At 31.2% G+C, this 18,104-nt stretch overlaps 1 protein-coding gene and 2 non-coding genes across 3 annotated transcripts in view; 1 reads left to right on the top strand and 2 right to left on the bottom strand.

Moving 5' to 3' along the window:
- The window catches only part of LOC123699022, a 69,556-nt gene extending 52,707 nt beyond the window's left edge, over positions 1–16,849 (top strand). The window contains exons 2-10 of the mRNA XM_045645877.1: positions 4,285–4,553; positions 5,276–5,422; positions 7,486–7,596; positions 8,844–8,977; positions 12,797–12,941; positions 13,207–13,466; positions 13,544–13,672; positions 13,743–14,027; positions 14,115–16,849. Coding sequence (XP_045501833.1) covers positions 4,433–4,553; positions 5,276–5,422; positions 7,486–7,596; positions 8,844–8,977; positions 12,797–12,941; positions 13,207–13,466; positions 13,544–13,672; positions 13,743–14,027; positions 14,115–16,427 — 3,645 coding nt within the window. The 5' untranslated portion in view covers positions 4,285–4,432 and the 3' untranslated portion in view covers positions 16,428–16,849. The remainder of the gene's footprint in view (positions 1–4,284; positions 4,554–5,275; positions 5,423–7,485; positions 7,597–8,843; positions 8,978–12,796; positions 12,942–13,206; positions 13,467–13,543; positions 13,673–13,742; positions 14,028–14,114) is intronic.
- Trnae-cuc lies at positions 7,809–7,880 on the bottom strand. The gene has a single exon. It is a non-coding gene; the product is annotated as a tRNA-Glu (tRNA).
- A 927-nt stretch (positions 16,850–17,776) lies between the features above and the next one.
- Positions 17,777–17,850, bottom strand: Trnai-aau. The gene has a single exon. It is a non-coding gene; the product is annotated as a tRNA-Ile (tRNA).
- Positions 17,851–18,104: the final 254 nt, after the last annotated feature.

The raw sequence follows: 18,104 nt of genomic DNA, 5'->3' as shown, positions 1-18,104 counted from the left end.
TGAGATATTAGAGTTATAGTGATGGCATTCTGTTTTGATGTTATGTTCTTGACTTATTGGTCTACTCGTATTACAAACTTGGCATTATTATTTATTGTAAAGAATAATTTGATATATATTATGTACCTACGTAGAAGTTGGTAAATTACCTGTGTCCTTCCTGCGTCACAAATAATTTTGATTTATTTTTTACTGCGTTATTTTAAACAGCTTAATATTAATTATCATCAATTTGCAAATAATTATGAATAAAATAGGTATTTTTCAAAATTTAAATAATATTTTAAATTTTAATGGAAAATAAAATTACTACATACTTACTACTTCAAATGTATTGAATAATATTGAATCCATCAATTATCATTTTACTATGGTTATAGGTATGCGTGTAAATTTTATTGATATTAAAATTTTATAGGTAATTTTGTCGTTATAATATGGGAACTTTGTAGGATTAGGATTATGATTTGCAATAAACATAAAAACATAAATAATAATTTACACTTAATTTTATATCACTGGAAACATACTTACTGACAATGTTAATTTTACGTCTGACTTTACGTGATGTTGTAAAATCAAAACTTTATGCTATTTATTTTAAATGTAAGGAAACTAATTATTTTAATAATTATAGCAAGTTAGGAGCAGTTCTTTGTTGTTGTATTATAACTTTAAAGTTCTTTGTTGTTTTCGTAATTCGATAGGAGACAATAAGGATAAGGAAAACATAGTTTTTCATTTTGTGGTATGTTGGTACTTTTTATGAATAGTTATCCACGTTTTAGATTTTTGAAGATTTATTAGAAAAAATCATAATAAAGATAAGATTAATATGTGATAAGTTTTATCTTATTTCATTATCCATCTTTGATCAACGTTGAATATTAATATAAAAACCGGCTCATTTGTAGTTCAAACACAACATTATCAATATAAAGGGCGCTTTATTATGAAGATTAGCTTGTACAGATTGAAATTCATTATCACGAGTGAAATTTATTAAAATCATAAAATAATATTATCCAAATTTTGTGTCAAGTATTTGTAACGGGCTGAATTCGATTCCGTAAATATCGCATGCATAATTAATTCCATAATACATAGATTTCGAAAGTCTTAAGAGTGATAAATTTTCTCTTTCGAATGTTTTATGAAACATACGAACTTTACTGAATAACATTAGCGGCCAAAATGAGCTTGATCTCTCAGCAGGTGTTTATACTTTATACCTTTGGCAGTCCGTACTTACCTAGTTTATTCAAGCGTGAAATATCGTGTGAAATAACCTTTATAATGCATATTGACCCAAAACTGCTTGATCTTAAGGCCGTGTACGCGGTCCGTGCGCTGTTTGGCTCAAATATGTGATTTTTCAAACCAGATTGTCCATCAACCACTTATCTTACAAACATATGAATTACTAATAATTTTAGGAAATTTTATTGTCTATATAGTTAGTTAAGAGTTTTTTTCAATTAATACAGTATTTGTGAATACCATCAAGGTAACTGAGCCGATGATTACTTGATTTCGCTTTTAGTGTCAATTTCGAAGCTAAAAATATCTGAAATCGCTGACAGATCTAACACACAATTTTTTTTAACTAACTGCAAAAATCCTTATTAAAATAGTTAGTTAAAAGATTTTTTTTATTTTGGACTCCTAACTTACGAAATTAAAATCCGAACAATGTGAATTTTTTTAGAAATTATAGTCGACAAAATGATTATTTTCACCAAGATATTTGACTTAGTTTAATATAATTTTTACACATTGCAATAAAAGAACGTCTTACTTATAAGATAAAATTTAAAAAATCAATTAAGGTACCTCTATTATTTTTCTACAATTTTTTTTAAAGTACTATAAAACACTGCGCGCGACCCGATTAAAATCAGTCGGCAGCGAGCCTTTCCAGAGAGAGGACATGTTGCTCGGCGCTCTCCTGTGGACTTATGCTGTTCATAGTAAAAGGATAGCGCAAGCCGCGATCTATCGTAATAGATCGCGGAGATTTTGACTTGCGTTAAATTGAATAAGCCCTCTTAATTAATTCACGTTTTAACTCTACAATTTGTTCGTTATGTAGGTACATTTTTATGGTCTTTATTAACAGAGATGAAATTAACATAAAGATAAAAATTAACTGCCCTATACTGTATTAAATAATATAGGTACCTACACATTAAAAAAAACATCATAAGTTGTTTAAGAAAAGCATGCAATTTATGAGAAAATATCTGCGGCATGTAGGTTAGGTACTATAATAAACTGCTTTTTAGTAAATATAGATACTTTTGTACCATATTTTTAAACGAACGTTTTTAGAATCCTTGCGGAAAATAAAAACTGAAACGACCCCAATGTTATTTGTCCCTACTGGTTTACTATCTTTATCTAGGTCAGTACCTACCTAAATAGAACCAATGTTCTAGCTTACAAATGAGTTTCAGCATTACTGGCATTACAGCACGGACAATATTAAACTAGGGTCATTGCGCCAGTTCGCGTCCACTTAGTGCAGTTGGAAAGTTTGAAGGAGAAAATAAAAATGTTCCAGAACAAATTTCAACGCAAAATTTATGTAACGTGTTCATTACATAGTCTATTTTAAGATTTACTTTCAATTGTGTTGGAAATATCATGTGGTTTTTATTTATCTAGACAAATAGCAGAATTAGGCGTTTTACCCAGTTCGCGTCCAAAAATTCCAGTTTGCGTCCACCCGTGGACCAGTTCGCGTCCACCAGCTTAGACAAAGAATTAAAAGTGTATTGGGTGATATTTAATCAGATAAATGCAAATAAAAATTAGATTTTAATAAATTATTTATTTACGAATATAGTTATTTAATAAAAACCGGCCAAATGCGAGTGGGACTCGCATACCGAGGGTTCCGTATTAACCTGTTTTTTTTCATATGTTTTAACTGTAAATGATTATTTTTTCAATATTTCCCTTATTCGTGCTATAAGACGTTGTCCAACGTCGTACCAAACTTCAAGTGTCTGTGTTCACGTAAAGTACCCTGTAGGTTTTGATTCCCTTGCGAATGTCGAAATTTGCGAAAATTTGCAGCATAAACGGCTGTATCTTTTGAATTCTTTGGCTTATAAGTTTGATTTTTTCACTGCTTCAAGGGACCGTAGACTTGAGTATTCAATATAAATTTCAGTCTTATACCTGAACGCGTTACTGAGAAAAAGGGTCTTGACAGAAAGACAGACCGGCAGACGGACATACAGACGGACGGATATCAAAGTGATCCTACAAGGATTCCGGTTATTTAATTTCACTGTAAGGAAACTGGAAAAACTTATTTATATTTATCTTCTCATCATTAATAGAACTAAAAATTAACAAAAAACAACGTTACATTATGTAAATAAATAATAATCAGTTCTATTAAGATTACCTACCTATTTTTTAGTTTCTAATGAATTAAATTTCTTTTTTGTTTATATTATTTTCTTAACCACAGACTTATTGACTCTCATTCTCAAAGATAGGTACTAGTCTCATTCTTAGAATACCCATTTTAAAATGAAAAAATAGCATAAAAATTTACTAATTTGAATGAAAATTTAAATTATCAACTTGTGGTCTTAGTCAAAAATTTACAATCTATTTTAAATTACATATTTTAACAAACAATTCATTGCTACGTAATGAAAAACAATGTGGACGCAATATGTTCTATTGATTATGCACTATAGGTATAGTTTGCGCCCACCGTGGACGCAAAATGGAAGATGTATAAATTCGCTGTAGTAATTCGCGTCCACCTTATTTTAGCTATTAATTGTAAAAGAAATAAGCTGATTTATAATCCATACTATTCCATGTTTTGTTAGCAAAGTAAAGAAACAGTTACATATTCAAAAATTCACATTTAACAATAAGATACTTACCGCCAAACGCGACGCTGCGCACTATTTTTTTCTCAAAATCCCGCGCGTTTTAGCTCTCTCGTCTAATAGCCAAAATTAAATATTTTTTTTAAATTGGATAGGCGGTGCGCAGGCATATTTTGAATATGTGTGCATGTCTCTTATACAGTGAGGTATTATCGGAAATTTTTCTTATTACAATTTTACATAAAGTTTACTTATTTTCGTGAATTTTCTAAAAGATATCCGCAAAATGGACGCGAATAGGCAGGTGGACGCGAACAGGCGCAATGACCCTAGTTAGCTTCCGGAAAAGATATTTTTAAACTGATTAAACCTGTCTTTAAAATTATGTGCACTATAAATTAAAGTTATTATTTCATTGTTTCAGGTGAAATTATATAAAAAAGCAGACCCAGCATAGGAAAAATGAATTACCAACAAAAAATAATAGTAACTACAAAGTTTATAACAGCGCCATCTGTGAGAGAACGTCAGAATGTTGGAAGCTAAGTTCTAGTTCAGCTACACGTCGTAAGATGGCGTTAGTACTCTTGTTACTGATCGTGATAGGTACAACAAGAAGTGCAAGTACTCACGGAGAGATGGCGCTGGCTAATATTACAAGGTTCGCCAATGGAGACCTTTTTACTTTAGTTGGTAAGTTTTAAAAATCAAACAACGAGAATTATATTCACATTTCACTCCATGTTGTATTTTATACCTAATTATTTTGAGTGACTTAATTTTTGAAAAACAAAAGCAATCTTTTGCACTAGTTATCCAAACGTTATCAGCGTTCTTATTATTATTTTGAATAGGTATAACGTTAAAAAATATATAAAATACTAGCGGTCCGCCCCGGCTTCGCCCGTGGTACATATTAACGTTTTCTCTACATAAGAACCATCCTCGTACTTCAAGGAATATAATAAAAAAAGAATTATCGAAATCGGTTCAGCCGTTCTCGAGTTATGGAATTACAACGAAAAGTGGCATTGATTTTTATATATTAGATGATGTTATTCAGAAATTCAATTCTGAAATAAAAACTATAATGTTTTAAAAATAATTGATTAATGCTTTATGCATATTCAGCAAGTTCAGGAATGTTTAAATCATAGGACAGAGACAAAGCCCCAAGCTTGCTGGAATTCAAAATTATTGCAAACTGATGTCTAAAACGGAATAATCATTTGAACATTATTACAAAACATTTTTGGTATGCTCTTGAGATGAATTTTTAATGAATAAGCAAATCAGGCCATTCATAGAGACCCTAAGTGATTTTTTGCAGTAGTATTTGCCTTATCTAATCAGTTTATTACGAGCTTTGTTAATTTTTTTTGCATAGTTTATGAATAGAAATTACATCTTTCCAGGCACAGACTGCGGCCTAACCCGCTGCATGGAGGTATCTCACGGAACAGCCCTCGCGGCGATGGGCAGCAATGGTTGTACCTGCCAATGTCGTAAGGACACACCCGCCTTCAGGGAGGACCGGAGGAGCTGTGTCAATCATATTGACGGTATGTCGTGTTTCAATACAATCCATGTATTGTTATTTGTTGTGTCGTCTTTATTTATGGCAAAAGTTATGTTCTGTCACTTTTATTAAATTTCGGGTAGTACACTCGCCTTGCGGCGGCAAAATTGGAAAATCCGAGTTTATTAATGTTAAATTTGGTTGTATTCTCTGATAGGTTCTTTTTGGGATTCCGTAGTGGGTAGGTAGTTGTTAGTGGGATATAGTTAAATATGTCCTGTTGTATCATCTTTGCTAGAAGAAATGATTACTACCAAAATGATATGTTTGATAGGTTGCTTTTCTGTGTTTCCTATTAGGATTCCTGTTTTTGTGATTTATAATAAGATTCTGCAAAGTATAGCCGTTACTACGATCCTTGCCGATTGGTTATACATTTTTTTGCCATGATGATTCAGAACTAAGTTAATGGATAAATGCGAAAGTTATTGATAGGTACATGTACAATAATGTAAAGGAAATGTAAAGATTTTTAAATGGATATGAAAAAAGATTTTTCAATTCACAAGGTTCACACATTCTTCACATTAACTTTACTATCTTCTACTTGCTATCTACCAAGACCAATATAGACATCACCCGTCATACTCATTTTAGTACCAAATATCTAAAATTTAATTTCTAAAGTAAACAAAACTTTAGAAAACCTAAACTCTGACAATTGACAAGTCACTTAAAATGACATTGAATAGACAAACCATTCTACTGTATAAATAGTAAAAGCACACGACATAAAAAATACAAAACAAAGCCTTCCGCGTTTGTAAAGAAAGTTGTTCTTATATTTTAATTATACATGAGGGGGCGGGACAGGGTCGTTCAAACAAAGTAAGGTCAAACTAACTCAATTCAAACGTATGGATATACAATATTAATCTGGTAATTACCGGCTCGCCACAGAGTACAAATGTTAGGTGTGATTTGAATAGAAAATTGCAGCTTACTCTAAGCAGAGTAACTTAGGTTATGTCGTGTCATGCTGTACAATAACTTAGATATCATTGATATGTGCGCGTAAGCGAAATTATAACGCTACCTTTGGAAACGGATAGGCCTCATTGTAAATGGTTTAATTAGAAATAATATATCCGGTAATTTTCACCTAATACAATCGAGTCTATAATATAATACTACAATCGGGACAGTGAACTTGTAAGCTGTGTATGTTGAATGAAAAAAAAGAAGAATATTATTAAATTATTAATAAATAATTTAAGTTTGAAGTTGTGAAACAAAATTCTAGTTTGCGCTGTTTTATTAATTACCTAGTTACCTACGTTTAGTTTTATTTATTATGTGTTTCAATAACCTATTTTTTCTATTGTATAAAAATTCTCTTACTGATAAATAATAATATAGAAGTTGGTATAAAATTGAAATCAAAGATAACCTAAGCATAAAACTTAGGTAGAGGGCAGAGGCGGCAGAGGCTAGCCGCTAGAGCATGGTCCACAGACATAGATCATAGACAACGTTAGATCTAGATTCTAGACGTAGGTATACAAAGTGTTAGCTAAGAACATTACAATTTATTTGGTAACGTACTATCAATAACACATTTTAATTCACATCTTATTGAATATTAATAACTATTATATACACATAATATGGAGATACAGTTACAAGGTCATATTATAATGTGATTTAAATTATACCCCTATAAGCTTCATTGCTATATAAAGCTTAATGAGAAAGTTATATCGGAACCTACTAATTCGGAAATGACAAGACTCGATCTATGATTATAATATTTTATATTATGTAGTAACAATGACTGGGTATACGTATACGTACACATGAGTAGAACATTTTTAGTAGAACATTTTTAGTTAGAACTTGTTGAACATAAAAATTCATATATTTCTATAAAGAGATAAGTTACAAATTGTAATTTACGCTTCTATGCATTATTAGCTTACCACTTACCAGTAACAGTTTTATATGAATCTTAATAATCGCCTTCTTATATCCTTCTAGTTTACTTATTTTAAAGACATCGAAAGATAACCCCAGTTTAATAAATTTGTTGATATGTATTTTTTTCAGAATGCGCGATGGCAAGCTTCGGCCGCGGCTCAAAGAAGCCACAGATACCATTCGTCTTTTTACCATTGAAGGGACAGATTATCTACCCTTCGAAAGAAATTGTGTTTACAGGTAAAATAATACATTTATTGGTTTTGCATGCATGTGCAAAATCAAGAGATTTCAAAAGCAGATTTGTTTTCGATTTTATTAAATTTTATTGTTGATTATGTATAGTAAATTACTTAAATCAATTGCAATTTTACGTAAATTATATAAAAAAGTGACAGAAATTGCAACTAAAAATTACATATTACATATATTAATAAAAAATATAAAAGTAATTCCGATACCGGGAATCGAACCCGAGCCTCCTGGGTGAGAGCCAGGTATCCTAGCCACTAGACCATATCGGATATATCTTAACAGTTGAAATTATACTTTCTTTTTTAACATTGCTTTTAAATAAAACAATTCAGAAAAAACAAACAGCACAGACTAATTTTAGCATCGCCCTTGGTTTTATTATATGTTTTGAATGCGATAGCGACCGTTTAAAATTTAATTATACCTATTATCTTCATTCACCTGATGTTAAAAATTACTAAAAGCTTACAGAGATGCGTACCTAGTACGTACTTACCTTAGGAACCTATGTACTTAATGTATTAAAAAAAATATCTCTCTCTTACTTTATCGTGAGGTTTTTATTGTTTTGCATGTTTTCGAAGATTAAACTTGTTCAAACATCATTAGCGCTGTATTCTGTGCGTATTGTCTAATAATACGCAATAAATGGATTCTACTTACCTATTAATTATTATTATTGAATATTTTTTTCATTTTTGAATAGTTTAAATAAAAACCTGATTGCATTGAGAATTTTGAAACATACTACATATCATTTATTCGTTTATTCTTTATAGCTAAGTAATACGGATATTTTCATGTAAAATATAAAAAATCTGGTTTAATTAAAAAGAAAAGTACAACCTAATGTACATAATATATACTACATACTACTTTTCTTAAAATGCAATATGTTGGGGGTTGGGATAAATTATAAGATTCAAGATTGAGATTTATTAAGATATTTATTTATTCACTATGGACTGATGGGATTTTATGATAGAGTTCCACCCGGTGCGGATTCCGACTGCGAACTATCGTATGTACCTATGTTAAAATAATTAATTAATTATAATAAAAGGTGCAACATCGACGGATTGTATTCCGGGAAGTTGCATAGTCTGTACGATTAGGTACCTATGTTAAAACAATTAATTATAATAAAAGGTGATACATCGACGGAAGTTGCATTGTCTGTACGATTAGGTACTTTATCGTACACAATAAATATTCTAATTACATTTCCATAGATGTCGAAGACGCAGTATGCGCAGTGACGAGCGCACAATACCTTTCGTCATCAGGATGGGTCACTTTACGAGATCTGGTAGACAATGATGTGCCGTTCGGATTATATCGGGATGAAGGCAGCACTTATTTACAGGTAAATTTAACTCAAACTCAAACGGTTACTTATTGAATAAGACTTCTTCTAGAAGCACTTTTGAATCGTCATATCATAGTTTTATTGTACCGATTCGGAAAGCAGTTTCTACAGAGATGACCCTACAAGAAATTCCGTAGATGTTCCAAGTATGTTTCAGATTAAACATGATTTTTTTTTATAATCAGTCCTCTTGTGTTTGGTATTTGTTCTGATAATTTTTCGTTTTCTTTATTGCTTTTATTGATTTAAAAAGATATAATATAAATAACACATTAACATTTTTATGTATATGTGTGTTCTTATGTCTGACCATATAAATATAGAAATAAATTTAAAATAGATTGATGTATAAACTTTTTGTTCAATCAAATGAAAAAAGACACTTCGATCAGAGTTCGCAAAATTAGCAGTAGTTTTGCAGTAAAGAGTAGGTACGTACTTATCCTCTAGTTTAGTTCGAAGAAATCGAAATTTACATTAATAATTTAATAGGTAGTACTTAAGTAGTAGTTAGAAATAATTCCTTTATTAAACACTACATTACTTTATCTTCTATCTAATGAACTCATACTTCATCATTCAACAAATACAATTTAAAACGATTTGAACAAGAGTCATTCACTTTTTTCGTATTAATTTGTATTTAATTATTATTGTCATTTCCAAAGAACACTTACCGTACTTGGGTGGTAAATGTACGTAGGAAATGTTTTACTTACTTAATTGAGGTAAAATTAATTCTTTAACATTAACCGCCCAAGTAGATTTTACAAATATCGAATATTTCCTGATACCGGACCAATGTTATCAAAATGATCCACTTATTATCACATATTTATTGAACGCGTTATCAAAAATAGGTAATTAAGGTATAGCAGTTATAAAATTTTGGATATAAACTTACATAAACAAAGATTTTATCGGAACAGGTACGAATATAATAAAGTGAAGCAATAATAAGACGGGCATTTACAAAGATTCGCTTTGAACTGGATGTGACATTTTAATACTTTTTTATATCCGTCGATGTACGATTAAATAATCTTAATTTAAAATATTATATACTTAACCCAACAAAATAATAAGAGACCGGGTATATTTAACTCATTGTTTACGATAAGTATGTCTACGCTCTAAAGTAGGTAATATTTTATGATGATAAAAGTTTTCTTCACTTCTAATCCTATGTCTATTATTTTAATTACGTCGTTAAATAAGTAAACGATTAATTCATCGTTTTATTTTGTAGTGTGTACCGTTCGCAAACATAATCTGCCACATCTAGTCTTTTATTCTTGAATTTCGAAACACGGACTATTTCAAATCCATAACGTATGCGGTCTCGTAAAATTTTTATCTCATCGGGAGCAAATACCGGTCCATTTGACGCAACATCACAATATTGAGATTGCTTGGTTTTTAAGACAAAGCGTTTTACCGTGGTGGTCCTTACTTTAGTTTGTATCAAAATATGAAATAAATTTTTAAATGTTGTTTCAAGAAAATCTCTTAAATTATTACATGTGTTGAGTTTCATTCCAAACTAAGTTAACTTCATATTTAAGGATTTTGTTCATTTTCAAGTAAAAAGTAACTTCTGAAACGATTCAGCTGAAATTTGCTATGGAAATACATAGAGGTATATACGACCAATATAAAACCGTGACACAAATAATTTTATTATAATATTACAACCTACGATTTTACAAACGATTCTATAATAATAAATAATATAATATTATAGTAATAATGTTTTTCAATTGATTCCAAGTATGTATTTAATTTTCGATAGGTTTTCCGCAAAACTGTTAATTTTTAATGTTTTAATCGGATCCACATATTTATGAAACATAAACACTTATCACGCTGCGTTTATGTGCAATAAAAATACACATAAAATTTTCATATTCAATTATTTCATTATGTATTTATTGTAAAAGATAAGTATTTAAAGCTTCATTTGATGTTTAAATGTAATGACAAAATTAACTTACTACGATATGATTACACGAACACGACAAAGATTGGGAAAATACATAACAAATAACAATACTAAAATACGTTACAAAAATAAAATAATATGATTTACTGTAAGACTGTAACACTTTAACTATTCGTCGACATTATTTATCAAATCTTTTAGAATTTGTAGAATATTTAAATATTTGAAAATAAAAAGCCACAATATATCTGAATCCTATTCACTGAAAAGCTGTGCTTTCAATTAATAAAAATAATATCTACTGTAATAAAAAACTTGCCTAAAGTTTTTGGACCATAAAAAGTCGTAAAAAAGACTAATATTGATTTCTAGTCAAGACGTGAAAAGGTTTTTTTTGGTCAACTTCAATAATAATACATATAAAATAAACTAAATGACAATAAAAAGGTAAAAAAACTACAACTCGATGGTACTTGACTGATTGCTGAGCATTCGTGTTTTAACAACGGTAAAAAACATAGCGACGGACCTTAAATAAATATGTAATAATTTATTTAATACATCGTATATTTATTACATATTAATCATAATATATCTTTGAAATTTAATTTTAGTTTGTTAGTGTATGTGGTGTAAAAACTCTCTCATTTAGTTATGTTTATAAACAACGCAGTATAGACACGCTTTCTATTATGAAACATTAAAATACCTAAATAATTATTATTGATAGATACCTAATATGATAATTAAATCGTATTTATTATTTACTTACATAATACGCGCGTAAATTAAATCGTATTTATTATTTACTTACATAATACGCGCGTAAATTAAATCGATATTCTTAAAATTAAAACTTTGATTCGTTACCTCTGTAATATCTATAGCTCTACATCGCATATTATGTAAATAATTATATCCTTCCAGTTTTATTTTATATTTAGTAGGTATATTTTATTCCGATTTGCACACCATGGTTATCCCCCTGGATGAAGATAAGATCCAGGGGGGTATAACGTCTTCAGTCTTATTGCAGTATTATTTTCTGGAACCGCATTGGAAATAATACTTCTATAAGTAATCCATGCATACCTCCAATCCAACATGCCTATATTATTAATTATATTCAATCTTCAAATTATATTTTGTCGTCCTTTGTTATTTTTATCAATGCAAATGGTCCCTATTTGATATTTGATATGCTTAAGTATGATTATAGCAATCGCCTTCGGTTTTATAGCAAACATTTAGTTTCTGATCTCGTGTAAATATCAGAGATGTTATCTTGCAAGCGGTTTTATCAAACGTAAGTCAACTATCGCCTGAGATTTCAACGCTCTTAGGTGTTAAATGCGGCGTTCTGATGAATTTGCTGATAAGGCGGCCTCAAAGGAGCAATTTGTTCAACTGTCCAAATACTTAGCATTTAGATTCGTGTATGGATAAGAGAATGATCGATTTAACACCGTTTTGAAAAAATATGAAAAGGATTTGGATGTATCTTGATTTTTTTTTTAATTATTTATAGTGTCATAATTAGATTTATATCTTAATATAAGCATATTAATCGTGGTTACGATAAAAATATTTTTTTTGTATGCCAAACGATGAATTGTAAAATTAACTACTACTTATTCATTTTTGTTTTAAATGTAGATAATTTTCATTTCGTTTAAAAACTAAGGACCACATCAGAGAACTGCTAATTATCATAATATTAATTTAACATTCACAAACCACACACCAACTCTCACATTACAAACAACAAACAAAAATACTATTACTGTGCACTAAAATTACATATTTTTCCTCGAATATTCCTATATATTGTTTACACCATATTACCTCCAGTATAGCTTTATCTGTGTCCCCAGTGGAAAGGTTCAACAAGTCTCCACGCGCGGCTGGAAGGCAGGCTGGTGGCAGCTCACGTGCTTTGTTCAGCGCCGCCGCCAGCACGGCTTGCTACTTCTTGCGCGGCATTTAGAGTCGCGGGGGCCACTCATAATGCTCTTCTGGGTGAGTTTGACTGAAGAAAAACACATAATAATAACTTTAATAAATACATTATTTTTATATAAAAAATAGAAAAATAAAATTCGATATCATTCTGAACGAAAATAGGGTTTTGACTCTGACGAGTAGGTAAATTATTCAAAACTTTATTTTTCGGCTTCGAGAAAAGTACAGTAAAGTGCCTTTCTGTGAAATTCTTAAATTGTTTCATGTGTTATCGAGGTTAGAAAACAGAAATGGCACAACTTTAAAATATTTCTTTTTCCAGATGTAAGATCAATACCATTCCACGCTGGGGAGACAGTCACAACCGAGTCAGCAACACCAAGCCACGGTTTAAGTGTCCTAGAATCTCTAGCCATTGGAGTGTGTGTGCTAATGTTAGTCTTTATATATGCTGCTGGTATTATATTCTACATACATTACAAGCAGAAACAAAAGAAAAAGCCTAACGATCCAGAAATGAACCATTCCAATTCCAGTGAAAATGATTCCACTTTGGACTCGAGAATAAATATGGATAGTATGGTTAGTAACAATAACTATGGTCATTATTAAGTATCTTTATGGTGTCAGTTAAAATAAGAAAACAATTTTATTTACAGAGACTCAAAACAAACCCACTGATGAAATTGGATAATATGAGAAATGATTACATGAATGACGCGGGTTTGTCCGATGTTAGTGAACAAACTGAAGATACCCTCGAGTCATCGCCATCACAGTATCATAAAGTAAGAATAACTTTTATCCAATATTTTATATGTGTGTTTTGTTCCATGTTAACCATTATTATAATTCCAGGAAAGAAACTCCAGTATTGTGTCTGCAGTAGTTCATACGAAAAGAAAGAAACCAGTCAGACCAGCAATAAGAGCAACTTCAACACCTGAAAGATTAAATGAACGGTTACAAAGGCGTTCTGCTTCTCCTGAAATGGAAAAAGCGCCCCATTCAGATGTCTCCATCTTGCACTGTAGTATAGAGAATAATGAAGTTGAAAATGTTCCTAACACACCTGACCAGGCACCGGTCGTAAGAAGAAAACTGTATTTCAATCCCGTATTTTTTGAGACTGAACATCTTAAGGTACATAAATAAACTACCTTTTATTTATAGGGTTGCTTTAATTTCACAAGGCGTAAAACTAAAAATGTTTAATTAATTTTGTTCTAGAATCCTCCACCAGCCGCCATTGACTTTCTTAATAAACTTCGTGAAGTAATGATAATTGCAAAAGAAAAGATGACATCAAAAAGATTCATACCAAACCTTTCGGATATACCAGAAGAAGAATCATATCACACAATTGACTTGGGATGGGATATACCTTGTGCAAGACGTGGTCGTAGATTTAGTGCCATCAGTCTTAAGAGAGAAAATAGTAGGAGGGCTATTCATTGTGGAGGATGTCCTGGCTGTGACAATAGTGTACAAAAATCATCAACGGGCTTAATTCGATCAAATTCATGCAAAACGTGTGTTAGTGAGGATTACAAACAGAAAATTGTACAAAAATGGTTAGAAGATGTACCAACTCCACCCGCAGCAAATGTCAGACCCGCGAAAATTGCTAAAGTGAGTGGAACTCCCAGAATAACTGAACCAAAAGAAAAAGAGGAAATGAGACTTAATCCAGCTGAGCCATTGCGTGATGAAGATTCTGAGACTTTAATAATCACTGAGTCAATTTTAAAAGAAATAATATATGATAGCATTGGCAACTCTATCAATAACAATGATCATAGACAACATTTAGGACGGGAAATAAATAATAATTATAACGTTGATCATAATGAAATAAAAAATGAAAGTAAGGAGAAGAGAATATCTCTAAATCATGCAACAAGACGTGTCCGAAAGAAATTACCGCCACCACCTCCACCACCAGATGCGCAAGTTATTGATAAGCGTGATGAACCTGAACCCGTTTTGCCAGAGGTCAAAAAGAACATGGAAGCTGTTATACGAGAATTAAATAAATGCCACCGACCCGAATCAGAAAACTTTAATAATATTGAAACAGAAAATCCACCTAAAATTATCATTCCTGTAGTAGCAGCAGATTCAGAATTCTATAACGATACTAATAAGTTTTCAGAAATACGCAAAAAAGAGTTTTATTTACAAAGAGATGTTGATATTGACTATGATAGTTTAGAAAGGACAGTTAAACAAAGGAGATTCTCTTTAGACTTTCCTTCAGATTTACCAGATAACGATGAGATTCCATATCAACAAAACCTAAAAACATGTCGTGAAAGATTATCTCGAAGTTGGCGAGATTTAAAAAATGCAATAGACACAAACTTTTCTTCATTGCAGCAGTTGTCTGTAGAATCTCCGGAATCCAAGAATAATCTTTATACTAAAGACATATTTGTTCACAGTGATGATACAATTTATAGCGATAGACCAGGTCCCTTAACTATTGAAGTACGTGGATCTCCAATTGAAGAAAGAAAGCCAGAGATTGAAGATTTTGATCCTGATACTCTGGATCGAAAACCAAAGAAATCTGTTGAGACAAATGAAAATAAAAAGTGTGTCGAAAAAATATTGCTGAAATCTGGTGGCAGTTTTAAAAGCAAGGCAAATTTACCAGAAAAACCAAAAGAAAAGACGCCACCTGAAGCAGCATTTACCCGAAAAATAGGTAGCTTAAGACAAATTTACGAAGCTAAGAACAGAGCTCAAGAAAACAAAATAGGATCTTTTTACGAACGACGAGGTAGTGTAGAACTAGCAGGTTATGCGAAAAATGTTGATCAATCCCAAAGAAAAGAAAGCAATGAACCAATGTCTCCGACAAATTCAAGGTTACATATAGCAGATAATAAATCTAAAACAAGTTCCACACGCAACAGTCCACAGAGTGAAAGACAAAGGTCATCTGAAGAAAGAGACAGATTTTCATCTCAGTCTCGATCTGACAATCTGAATCCTCGCAAATCTGTTAGACGTTCAGATCGACCTCGAACACGTAGAGACTTAAAGAAATTGAGCAAGACTGAAGATTCTGGATATCTGAGCACAGATTCAAACGAATCGAAACGTCGAGCTAGATATCTTTTGCAAATAAAACCTAAACTTATCACACCTGATGTTATTGCTAAACCAGTACCTGCACTAAGCAAAGGCCTTCAAATAGAATCTGATACAGATGAATTAGAGTCCTTATGTGATGGTAGAAGTGAATCGGGAGGTGAAAGCGTAGAAACAGACTCAGTTTTCTTTGGAAATTATAACGATTCCAAGAGAATGTACGAAGAACTCGCATTGGAGGATGCAAAAAGAGATAAATTGACGCGAAGTCAAGAACAAATAGACTCTGGTTTTGTTGGTGAAACGAATTTAATTTTAAGTGGTGATAGTGATTCAGAACACAAGAGTGTCATATCGATAGTGACTGGCAGAGACGGTAGAGCATCTGCTTCATCAGTTTCTAAATTAGAAGATACGCCATATCGTAAATCTTTAGAATGTTAGTTATTGTAAATAAAGTGTTATAAAAAGACTTCATAATTTATGAGGTAATTGTAAATATTGTGGTAAGAAATGTATGAATTTAAAAAATAGTTTTAGCCACCGATTTTTACCTCAATAAGGAATAAGTGTTTGTACAGATTTTATTTCTTTGTGAATTTTATTGAACTGTTATTTAAAGAGAAACTTGTAAATATATTGTATTTTATATTATGTAATAGGATATACGAATAGCCAAATATTGAAAGATTACTTTGCTGCATATGTAGTAGTAATTTTATTTTGCTGTAAAATTGTAATGAAATCATATAATATTTTGTAGTAAATATTACATTCCCTTGTTTATTTCTCCGTTGTAAAAATACATTCTACAAAAGACACGATTTTATAAACTAAGACAATAAAAATTACAGTACCTACCTAATTCTTTTATCTAAGCGATGAAATCGTAATGCCTCCTCCACACTACTCGCGAAGTTCCTCGGCGAAGTACTCGGCCGAAGTTGACTGAAGTCCGCGGTGCTACACTACACACTCGTTCAACTTCGCGAGGAGCGCATACGTTCATATTCAGAACGAACTTCAGGTAACTTCGTGCCCTTTGACTCGGGCGCAAAAACCGACAACAAACGGAAGTCGGCCGAGGCGAGGTAAAGTTGGACGAAGTAAGCCGAAGTGCCTCTCTACATTATTCTATTCGTCTAACCTCGTTCAACTTCGCGAGTAGTGTGGAGGAGGCATTGAATCTAGCATAGAACATATTTATCATAAATTAATAAACTAGGATTGAACTGAGTGTTTCTATTTAATGTTGACATAGCTAATTATTGTAAATAATATTTAATAATATCGATAATATAATAATGATTTGTAAATTTTTTAAAACCGGCCGGTTGTGCAATTAATACATAATTATATTTAGCTTCCAGGCTCCAGCAATTGGAATTTACTGAAATTGAATAGAGGCTGAATTATTGTAATTTTATATGAAAAAAGTAATATAACAGAGGCATTGCGAAGTATTCATAGTTTAAGCTCAAATAGTTTAAATATTGTATTATAATATAGTTAGGATGTAATAAACTTTTATAGTAATAAGTTGTGTTTTATTGTTGTCATTTAAGGCTATCTGTTATACAACTACAATTACATTTAATCAACACAGGTTAGTTTATGTGTTTTACTTATTTAAATCTTGATGGAACGTATTATTCACTCGTCCATTTTGTTTTAATAAAATATCTTTATAGACCTCATTATGCGACTCTATAGTCTTTCGATGTTAAAGCACGTTTAACTCAATTCTTAATGATTCTAAATCGTGATACTAAAAAAATATTAAAAAACATCATTGGCCCATGAGGGGATCGAACCCGCGACCTTCGCGTTATTAGCACGACGCTCTAACCAACTGAGCTAATGGGCCGTTGGCAAAATCTTCGAAATAATACTATAATTATATTGGAATATACATTATATAATGTAGAGATTACAAAATGCGTATATCGATATATTAAATACAGAATCTATTAACATCCAGTAGGTTTGTAGGTTTAATTTCTTATTAGAATTTTCAATACTATAACGCACTTAATCAACAATAAAAAATCTTAACAAAGTTATGATTAATATTATAAAGAGGAATATCTCGTTCTTAATTTATGTGTAATGAAAAAGCAT

The sequence above is a fragment of the Colias croceus genome, chromosome 17 (assembly GCF_905220415.1).
Source record: "Colias croceus chromosome 17, ilColCroc2.1".
NCBI classification, from domain to species: Eukaryota; Metazoa; Arthropoda; class Insecta; order Lepidoptera; family Pieridae; genus Colias; species Colias croceus.
Note: the sequence above shows the minus strand (reverse complement) of the source record. Positions and strands in the feature narration are given on the sequence as shown.